The following is an 11,311-nucleotide window of genomic DNA, read 5'->3' on the forward strand; positions in this document are numbered from 1 at the left end:
GATGTGATTGCAAGATACGTAACTGTAGTATTTGGTTATACTAAGTTCTGTTAGAATCCTCTGACACGATCTAGACTGCCTGCTTTCCAGGACTGGTCTTGCAGCATGTGCTGGGTATCACTTTAGTCAACCTAAAACTTCTGTATGCTTAGCATATGTCAGAAATTAATTTGTAAGGAGATCTGTCTATCATCCTAAAGATCTGTTAGGACATGTAATTAAAGCATTCGAATTCTGAAAAGGTCTCTGAGCAACTCTGCTGCTTTGGGGTTGGCTAGAGCATCCTGCATTTGTGGCATACTGCAGTCTTTTCTACAATTGTCTAATGATGGTAGAACTTACTGTGTGAGTGGAAGATCCTAAGTTCTGGGCTCCTTCAGGTTACAGGAAGTTGAATTGATGCTTCTCACATCGTGAGGGAATGTTGTAATTCACAGGATACATCAGTCAAGGATGTACTGTTTCTGGTTGTCACAGAATCATAGAATGGCTTAGGTGGGAAGGGACCCTAGAAATCATCTAATCCAAGCTCCCTGCCACAGGCAGGGACGCCTCTCAACTAGACTAGGTTTAGGTTGTGAGAATTACTATCTACCGAGACATGCAACTACCTAGAGGATTTGCAGGTGGATCTAACATTAGATTACTTAATATAAACCAAAAATACCTTAGTCTGGGAACAGGGACCAGCACCTTTACTCCAGCCCACAAGCTAAGTGTGTTATTAGATCGTAAGCCTGTGAAGCATAACTGAGCAACGCGCATCTCGATGGAAATGAAGCACTGCACTTCAGTTACTTTTTTTAGTTTACTCTTCTTACTACAGGTGAGTTACAAAATGAGTGTCCTGAAGTCTTGTATTGGGAAAAGATCACAGTGTAGTATTTATGACACCTTCATTTATCGAGTGTACTACTATAACGGTAGCACACGGTGACGCAGTGATGTCATTTACACACAATTACCACAGATAACTGAGTTGAGACATAGTCTAATGCTCATATCTTAGTACAAATATTTCCATCTTGACATAACATGTATTAATGTGTTGAAAGCAATATCTAATGGTTAGTGAGAAGAAGTAATTATTGTGTCCTTTAACTCCATAAGGTAATGAAATAATAATTTAAATATAATCAAAGGTCTTAAAATGAACTACCTTAAACCTAATGCTGTGGAAAAAATTGTCTGGAGTGTGTTTGTCAGAAGGTGGTTGTTACTACAAGTAAGTACTGGTTTTTAAATTTAGATTTTTTCTTTCCAATTTTTCTCTAGCTTATTCCATTCAGGGACAGAATGTTCAAATGATCAGTCCCTCAAGTGAGTCTCATCAGCAAGTTGTAGCAGTAGGGCAACCCTTAGCTCTTCAGCCACAGGGAACAGTAATGGTAAGTACAACTTGTAAGTGATCTCATCCTGCTTAACTGATTCTTTCTGCATTTCATTGCCTCTCAAAAATAGGTGACAGATAAATAACATTCTTACAGATAATAGTTATCTGAAATATTATCTTAAGCTGTTAATTTGGAACAGTCCTGGACAGCTGAGTTCTCTAACCATAGAAAAGACTTGCTGTTGGTTTTTATCTGACTCTGAGCTCAGCAGCTCCCATCCATCCATTCAGTTTGAAAACCTGTAGGTCTTAGGCCTGTCATGTGCCTGTGTGTGAAGGTTCATTTACATACTTTACAGATAGACTCTGATTTTGGGGAGAAGATGCACTTAAAGCTGGAGTACTTGAACTTGTCTCTTTGATAATAATGTGAGATAGGGAGGAGAGGAGGAGAGGGCAGGGGTCGAATCATATTCAGCTGCAGCCAGATCAGACTGAGAGAAGGAGAGGTGCTGAACTACTTCTCAAGAGAAGATACATTACACCAGTGCAAACAAAATGTAATCTTTAAGCTATTTAGTAAAAAAAAATTGCAAGTTTCCTAGAAACATTATTGTTGTAGAATAATAATACTTGCGTGGTCATTTGTTGTTGTTGATTTGTTTGGTGTTTGTTTGGTTTTGTTTTTTTTTTTTTTTTTAGCTGACTTCAAAAAATATTCAGTGTATGAGGACATTACTCAACTTAGCTCACTGCCATGGAGCTGTTCTTGGTACATCATGGCAACTTGTCCTGGCTACTCTTCAGGTATAATAGGAAATATTTATGCCTTTTTTTTTTTTGTCATATTTTGGTTTTGAGTTTTTATGTGAGCAATAGAAGATTTCATTCTACTTGTGGTGCACTTTGAAGTAAATAGTGCAGCATTTCCTTTGAATTTTATTTGGCTGGAAGGCTGCCTGTGAGCTCGAGTACAACAGTGGTTTCCTCTCTGCCTGAAAAAACTTCTCTGCTGAAAGTGATCCTTTTGTATTTTCAGCATCTTGTGTGGATTCTGGGACTGAAGCCTGGTGTTGGGGGTGCATTAAAACCTGGAAGAGCTGTAGAAGGGCCCAGCACAGTAAGTCTTGTTCATTCTATAGGTAATGGTTATGCAGTGTTTTCTATTGCAACCTGTAAGACAAGTTTCTTGTCTCTTTTTCAAGGTTCTGACTACAGCAGTTATGACTGATCTGCCAGTTATATCCAACATACTTTCAAGGCTTTTTGAAAGCTCACAGTAAGAAACCTTATAATTAAAATAATGTGTATATATCAAACTTGGCAGTGTTTTGATAGCTGTTATTTTTCAGGTATCTTGATGATGTGTCTTTACATCACTTAATAAATGCCCTTTGCTCCTTGTCTCTGGAAGCCATGGATATGGCCTATGGAAACAATAAGGTATAAAAAGAGTCCTTTATTTTCTTTTTAGATGTTTTTGTGAAATGGGCAGAAAACTTGTACATTTATCCTTTAAGCTAAATATTTCTAATATTGAGACAGTAATACATTTGATATTCTAGAGTAAAAAAGAAACTGTGAATGTCTCGTTTATAATGACTCATGTGGTTACTAAATGCCCTGAACATTCTCATTGTTTTCCTGGTGTGTTTTTTGTTAACTAAGGAATGTCATGTGGTTCCATTAATCAGATTGTGGGTGGATAAAACTTTCAAAAGCCCTTGTAATTTCAGAGGTTAGGGATTCTGAATGAACACAGTATGTTCTGTAAGGTGATCATTGTAACTTCAATTTTCTTTTATAATATACTTCAGAAAAAAACTGTGAATTTAAATATTAAAACCCCTCTGGTAATTTATATTTATTTGGGAAAATGGTAATATTCCTGTCAGTCTCAGTAAACAACCTTTAGCCCAGAAAGGCTAAAAACCCTGTGATTGAATAAAATTCAGTGTATATTTTCCTAGTCATAATCTAATCCCAGAAGAGAGTTTCTGAAAGTTATTGTTTGACACGAAAGATGACAGAAAATAGGCTTTATAGTATTTGACAATTACGGCAACAGAGAACGAATTAAAGAGATGCAAAGTGTCTTGAAGATCAGCTGAGAACGAGAATAAAAAATCAGCAGAAATGGAACAAAGAATAATTCCAGGGCAACAGTCATTTTGACTGTATGTTGATTTAAAAAAAAAAAAAAAGCTTTATCACAAATATTTCCATATGTATTTGAGGAACGGGAAATTTAGCATATTCCTGCAGGGCATTCATGAAGCCAAAGGAAGATAAAGCATAGGCGATTCTGAAATTAAATTCTGAAATGAAATATTCCATATTGTTTGTTCATATGTAATTTTAACTTTCAAAATTGTGATGAGAAAAAGGCTATTTTGATAGTAAAATATGTTCTAAAACTGGGTGGAGGGAGGACTGGATAAGAATGAGAGTTTTGAAAGGAATACAAATGCTATGGTTATTATCAAACTTGGAGAAAATTGTGTGAGAAATGATGAAAGTGTTCTTCATGGCATGCTCTTGCTACCCCCTTGTGGCTTCTCAGGGAGTGCTGCAGATGCTGAGGAAGCTCTTGTGACAGCATTCATAGCCTACGAAACACAGTACTTCAGTGAGATTAGTTGCATCTCAATTTATGAATTATAATGTACCAGAAGGCTCTCATGTTATCTGAATTACCTCAATGTCATGTGTTCAAATTCCATTTTTTTTAAGGAACCCTCACTTTTTGCTGTTGCTAAATTACTGGAAACAGGACTAGTTAACATGCATAGGATTGAGATTCTTTGGAGGCCTCTGACTGGTCATCTTCTGGAGGTAAATAACTGTTTTTATCAGTTGTACTAGAACTTAATTTGTATTAATAAAAAATGTTTTGGAAATATATTTTAAAAGTATTTTTTAAAAAAGCAAAAATCTAGAGTATAACATGTTCTGGTTTATGCACTTTTTTCCTGTAACATGAACACATCATGATTTGAATTTAGAAGTGAATTTATATGTTTAAATTCCAATATTTTAGTATCTCTTAATGACTTAATGGTCCCATTAGTCTTTATGCCTTTGAAAACCAGGAATGTTTAAAATGATCAATTTATTGTACTTCATATATGTGATATAATTAAGGTAACACAAACAGTTTTCACTTTGGATTCACATAGTACAAATATCTAGGAAGATTTTAAGGTATGTTTTTGTGTCTTTACCACATAGATTGAAGCCATTGGATTTACTAACAAAGGCTTTGTTTTAAAAATGTTTAAGCTAACGGTTTGAATGGTCTCATTAAAAGAATACTGTACAAATATAAAAATAGGTCTCATAATCCTGTTTCAATTTCTTAAGTGTTTTAACTTCAACATGAAAAGTAGTCTCTATCAAGGAGAATAAAAATCTTCAGTTTTTAATTTGAAACTAAAGGCAAGTGACATAATGTAACTGTAAAGTTTTAATTATCTGCATGGATATTTAGAAGAGTAAACTGCAAGAACAAGGTTCTATTTAAAGTGGGTAAAGGAAGTTTTTCTTCCTCATTTGCCAGAAAGTATCAGACACCTCTGCATTATTTCAAACAGTATTAAGGATTTGCTATCTCTGACTTATTTATGGAGATCATCTCCACCTAATCTTGTATCTAGGAGAAGAAATTTGAGTGCTTCAGTGTTTTAAAGACTTAAAACACAGGTGTCAAGTGATAGGACAAGGGACAACAGGCAAAAACTAGAACACAGGAAGCTCCATCTAAGCATGAGGAAAAAACTTTACTGTGAGGGTGATGGAGCACTGGAACAGGCTGCCCAGGGAGGTTCTGGAGTCTCCTTCTCTGGAGATGTTCTAAATCTGCCTGGATGTGTTCCTGTGTAACCTGCTCTAGGCAAACCTGCTTTGGCGGGGGGTGTTGGACTAGATGATCCCCAGAGGTCCTTTCCAACCCCTACCGCTATATGTGATCTCATTCTCTTGTTGTCTTTTTTTCCCCTCCAAGACAATAAGATAGATTCACCATTGGTATCTTGAGACACTTGTGTTGCCATCTAGTAAGCAAGCAGTCAGTTTCAGTGTGTTACCCAGTATGGGCATTTGCCACTGTTTTGTAGGGAATACACAGTGTTTCAATTTCTTTTAAAGTATTGCCTTATTTCCTTTTAATCCTGAGTTGTCAAGGTACAATAAGGAGGGAGAAAACACCAGCTGCAATTCAATTAAACACAACCTGAGGGAAGACTTCATTCCCTGTCTCTGGAACTGATTATCTGGTCAGATTCAGAGCATCAAGAAATAGTTAACATTCTCTCTTTTTTAATATAAGGTAACAAAAGTAAAAGTAATTCAGGAGAGTAGCTGTTTCTTGTCTGCATTTTTTAACATTAAGCTAGCTCTTCTGCATTGTCCTCCTTTTCAGTTTGGCTAGTGGCTGATAAGGGAATGATCCACGACTCAAAACCATCAGCCTTCCTTATCATCCTGCCTTGGACTTTGATTCTGGATTCTCACACCATCTGAGCTAGGGCTGCAAGGATGGGTGGAAATAATTATGTAGAGGTCAAGGAAACTGTAGGTTTATCTTACTTCTTTCAGGGTAATGTATCAAAACTGGGAGTACAGTTCCTGACAGGTAGCTATCCAGTGGAGTTGCAGAATGTTTTTAATCTTTCTGTTGTGAAAAAGCTATTAGCATAACTATTACGCTTAGATAATTAGGAGACAGAAGAAAAGACACACATTTGAAACTTAAGCTTGAAACAATGTTCACTGTTGTTTTGTCAAGTTTTTGAAAGAATGGAGCGTAAAGCTTATTTTACTTTCACTATGTAGTTACTTTTTGTGTTTGAGACTACAGGAGAGCAGACACTTCCTCTGCTGGCTGCTGTCCTGCTTCTTCACTTGATTATGTTACACAGTGTGTGAAAGGTGAAACTCGGAATTTTATGGTGGCTTAAGGCTAAGCTAAACCTGAGAGTTTCAGGCATTTGTTGAAGAGTTGTTTGGTGCTTTTTAACCAATCATTATCTGAACTAACAGTTAGTATATTAATTTTGGAAAACATATTGGCTTGAACTCCTGTGGTTTTCATTATCTTTCCTTCTGTTTTTCATTGCTTCCTACTGCTTCCTTATTCAGAAGGTATGTCTGTCCAAAACATAATACTTTTTAATACTAAACCTAATTTTATCATTTAGAGATTTATTGTATCGTTGTTAAAATTATTATTATTGCATTATATGCAAATTCTAATATAATTTAAATATCCTTTAAAAAGATATATTACATATCTTCAAATCTTCGTTAAATAAAAATTACTTTAAAACAGAACACTGATTTGTTTTCAGGTCTGTCAGCATCCAAACTCCAGAATGAGAGAATGGGGAGCAGAAGCTTTAACGTCTCTCATTAAAGCAGGACTGACATTTGGCCATGATCCTCCCTTATCTCAAAATCAGGTAAACTAAGTTTAAGAGCAGCTGCTTTCCTCCTCTTCTGGAACTTCAAATGAACATGAAATCAAAATCTTCCCTAGAGGAAGTTTTCTGCAGTTCAATGAACAGGAAGAATTCATAAAGCAACTTTACTATTGAGTTTATAAAGCCTACAGCTGTAACATTCAGATGTAACTATTGAAAATCACCTCATGCATTCTAATGAACCACCCTCTTTTCTTTTTCAAATGCATAACGAAGAGTAGTGATGCTCTTATGTTCGTTTGTAAGAACAAGTTACAGATCACCCTTATGAGTGCAAAACAATTCCAAAATGTTTAGAAGTTTGTATGTGATTTGGTGGCAGGTAAAAAATAAATTGCCTAATTTGTAAATCACAGCTATTCAATCCATTTTTAACAAAACGTTCTAACGTTTTTACTGAGGTTCAGTGGATAGTTTATTCAAGGTCTCTTTAGTAGGAAGCTCAGTCTAGCCCTGCTGAGTGAACATAAAGTTGCATGATGGTTTTTATGAAACTGTGACAGTGTGCTGTCACATGACCTGAAGAACAGGCGGGGAATTAAAAAAAGAGGAAAAAATTTGGATTTCCCGCTGAGGTCCTTTCTAAGCAGCTTTTTAGAAAGGCCAGTCTGACACCGAATTCAAACATTTAGTGAATGAGTTTCTGAATTTGTTCAATGAATCTTCAGTTGGTATTGTGTATTTTCCTTACTATACATAAAAACGATTAAAGATCAGTTAGATTTTAGCATCCGTAATATGCTTTGTTGTTTATTTTTAGAGACTGCAGTTGCTTTTGTTGAATCCACTAAAGGAACTGTCAAACATTAGTCATCCTGATATCAGGATCAAGCAGTTGGAGTGTGTGCTGCAGATTTTGCAAAGTCAGGGTGACAGCTTAGGACCTGGTTGGCCATTGGTGCTTGGAGTCATGGGCGCAATCCGAAGTGATCAGGGGTAAGTGGTGGAAATGAAATTTTAAAATCATGTAAGACAAGAGCAGTGGAAAACATTCTGCTTTTATTTTCTTACTTTAATAGCCACTTCGACAGTAGCAATAATTTTCATTGCCAGTTTTAGCTTATGAACAGTTTTACTCAGCAAAATTTTTTTTTTTTTTTTTTTTTTTTTTCCCTCCTGTAGCACACTTATTTTACAGAACTAATCTTTCAGAGAACTAGAGTATTGTTCCACTTCACCCTCTCTTGTGGTCAGCATGCAGCATACACTGAGGAGAACTCCTTGTGCCAATTCATTTCATCTTAACCATCTGCTGGACACAACTCTGGTGCTTGCAGATAATTGTGTATGACTTACTGTTGCTCACAGTTCCTCTTTTGTTTCTTCTTAAATCTTTGGGTAGTCTCTAGTGTGTATCATCTTCTGAACGTGCTCTCATTTTACTGAAGCATTCCTCCCTAAATGGCTGCTAGTAGCACAGGGATGGAATTTTACTTGCTGTGGGTGAATCCTTTCACTGACTAACACAGGTGACTGTTGCCAGTGAGGGGGAATATTACTGGACTGGTCCGATTGCCCTCAAGGAGAAGTAAGAAGTGAAGTTGCAAGGAGTTTTTTTGAAATGAGCAGTGAAGTGAACGTCTGACCCTGGAACTGTAAATACCAAGAACTATACCCACAGACTTAGACTATATTATTCCTTCTTCAATGCTAGTCAAGACTAGCACCAGGATAGGTCATCAAATAACTCTTATATTAGAGTAATTCACCTTGGCATCTCTCTCCTTTCACTCCGTTTTAGCTTCTGTCTTCTGGCCATACAAAGACATCCTAAAGCCCCTTGAAATGCTTAAAGGATTTTACTTTTGTACCAATATTGCTTTTACTGGCAGTAGTATTCACCAAAATCTCTAAGGTTGTTGGTGTTCTTGGTTGTGAGCATTCACTATTTGGTGAAATGTCTTCTGTGGTTCCTGTGTGCCTTTTCATTTTCACTGTTGTTGATGGATGGGAATCAACACAGATTCCTTCTCAAGGCACTCTTGAGATCTCTTTACTTCTCAAACCCATACCTCACTGTAAGATAATTCAAGATGTTACTAAGATCTCGTGTTACATCCTTAAAACAAGCAGGGGCATTCCACTGAAAAGTTCTTCAAAGACAGACTTCTGTCTACATGTTCAAAGACTAACTTCTGTAGCATCTTCTGTATTTGTAACAGCCTGGCAAGAAGATCTCTTTTAAGGTAAATGAATTTTTGTCCTGGAATCCAGGATGTTCACTAACTAGGGAGAAGACACTTGTGAAAAAAGTCTCACAGTCAATAAACTTATATTTCAAGGATAGACAAAGCCCTAGATGATCTAGTGTTTCTGAGCTAAGCTTAAGTTTCCCGCTTTTCTGTTTACCTTTTTGGTGGCCACTTAGAACATTAAAGACAATTTTACATTTTGAAGAGCTGTATTGCTGTTGCCACTTGCATTGAAACCTTTCTCCAAATAGATAGTAGTGTGGAACATTAGCTGAGAGATTGAATTGTTTTAAATTTATTCTGGTGGCCTCTCGTTTTAGAAAGAGAGGTTACGTTCCCATTAACTCAGTTCTTCAAAATGAGCTTTGTAACTGTGTTCATTTCTTGCCTCCCTCCCTTCTCAGAGTACTTGAAGGTCACACATACCCCTGGAACTTTGTAGCAGAGACTGCATCAGTTTTAGGTGTGTTTCACTTTTCAGCCTGCTGTAACAAACACGGGGGAATGTGGTGTGTGAGCACTTCCTCCATGAGTATGGCAATGATGAATCCTTTCACCTTATGTGGTAGGATGGATGTCTCTCTACACTGTGCATCGTATTAGAGAGTTATTAGTTATACTGTTATTGTCCATAAAGTTTCTTGTGCATTCCTGTGGCTTCCATTATCATGTTAGCTATTATGACACAGTGGAAACTGCCCACGTGTGAGTTTAATTTTGAACTAACTGAAACAATTATTATTTTATTTGGACTCTGAAATATTTAACTGACTTATTTGTATTCTGAATTTTTTTTCCTGGGACATAAATTGTGAAGTACATTAAGTTTCTAGATTAGAAACCTTTGGAAATGTTTTTCTTCTGCATGTTAAACATTAAAAACCAAAGTACAGTGAAATATAAATGCAGCTTTGATATTTTGTATTGTCTACACCCCACCACCCCTTTTGGTCCCTTCATTTTGTCTCTCAACTAAGCAAGGTTTTAGTTAGAGATTAACTTGATGCTTCTGAGAGCTCCTTCCCACAAACCTTTCTATGCTACACTTTTATTTTATGCTAGTGTTCAGAATTTAATTCTGAAGGCAAAGTATTTATTAAAGATCTTTTTAAAAGCGGCTAGTTTGAAAATGCTTAACATAATACAGAATTGAAACAAGTGAGACTACCATTAATTGAGCATGCATCTTTCAAAAAGAAAAGACCAACCAACCAAAAAAAAACAGACAAACCCCAAAACAAACAAACAAAGCCAAAACCAATATTTTGCCCACCTGTTTTGCATACTTTTAATTTGTAACTGCTGATACAAGAAATTGTTCAGAACAGCGTACTCTTTGGAAGGCTAACATGCTTAAACTTAAGCTTTGTTTTGTGTGTTGTGATATTTTTAGAATCTTTTAGCTGACACATTTGAGCCAACAAGTCCCCTACAAGTCCAGAACAGAGAAGTGTACTTTACTATATATAACTAGCTGAGGACCACTGGAGAGTCTAAACTTTGATTTCACTCACCCGTTAACATGGACTAAAATACTTCAACAGAATGTGAAGCTTCAACTTAATGTTATATCTCAAAAAACCCTCTAGTAGCAATACTTTAAATGTCACTTCACCTCAAAAACATCAAATCAACTTTTTTTTTTTTTCCAATAAAACTGTCTGCTGAAGTATTATATTCAAAACATTCCTGTGCTCTTGAAGAAATTTGAAATGAGTGTGTGTGTGTGTGTTCTGTTTTGTTTTTTTAAGAGAGTCCTTAATACGGACTGCATTCCAGTGTCTTCAGTTGGTTGTGACAGACTTTCTTCCAACAATGCCATGTACTTGTCTACAGATAGTTGTTGAAGTTGCAGGAAGCTTTGGACTTCACAATCAAGAGCTAAATATTAGCTTAACTTCAATTGGTTTGTTGGTGAGTTTTATATTAACCTACAGTGATGCTGCTTCTGGCTGCCATTTTTTTTCTTTTTTTGTATGTGTTATTTGCTTTTAATGAAAATTAATCTGTAGACAGTTCTACAACTGAAAACCAAAACCTGTTTTTCTGAATCTTACTGAACTCCCATGCTGCATTTTGGAATCATATGCTAATTGAGTGAGCACTATTTATCTTTAATCTGCATAACTCCAGGGTTAGTTAAAGAAATGCTGTTGTGTTGTAACCATGTTCATCAGTATTTTAATTTTAATACATTGTTTTCCTTCTAGTGCTTCATGTACAACTGGGGCCTAAAAGCCAAGACTAAAAATATACTTTCTGCACCTGGAAGTATTTATGTGCTGATATTCTGTCGGTGTAGGGAC

General features: G+C 36.2%; 1 protein-coding gene across 3 annotated transcripts in view; it reads left to right on the forward strand.

The window, feature by feature from the left end:
• The window catches only part of MON2 (MON2 homolog (S. cerevisiae)), a 60,031-nt gene that overhangs the window by 24,635 nt on the left and 24,085 nt on the right, over positions 1–11,311 (forward strand). For all 3 annotated transcript variants that reach the window (XM_008942612.1, XM_008942613.1, XM_008942614.1), the window contains exons 14-22: positions 1,276–1,388; positions 2,036–2,140; positions 2,373–2,453; positions 2,539–2,612; positions 2,686–2,776; positions 4,067–4,168; positions 6,682–6,792; positions 7,574–7,749; positions 10,757–10,919. In XM_008942612.1, the coding sequence (XP_008940860.1) occupies positions 1,276–1,388; positions 2,036–2,140; positions 2,373–2,453; positions 2,539–2,612; positions 2,686–2,776; positions 4,067–4,168; positions 6,682–6,792; positions 7,574–7,749; positions 10,757–10,919 (1,016 nt within the window). The remainder of the gene's footprint in view (positions 1–1,275; positions 1,389–2,035; positions 2,141–2,372; positions 2,454–2,538; positions 2,613–2,685; positions 2,777–4,066; positions 4,169–6,681; positions 6,793–7,573; positions 7,750–10,756; positions 10,920–11,311) is intronic.

Source organism: Merops nubicus, unplaced genomic scaffold (assembly GCF_000691845.1).
Source record: "Merops nubicus isolate BGI_N331 unplaced genomic scaffold, ASM69184v1 scaffold13696, whole genome shotgun sequence".
NCBI lineage: Eukaryota > Metazoa > Chordata > Aves > Coraciiformes > Meropidae > Merops > Merops nubicus.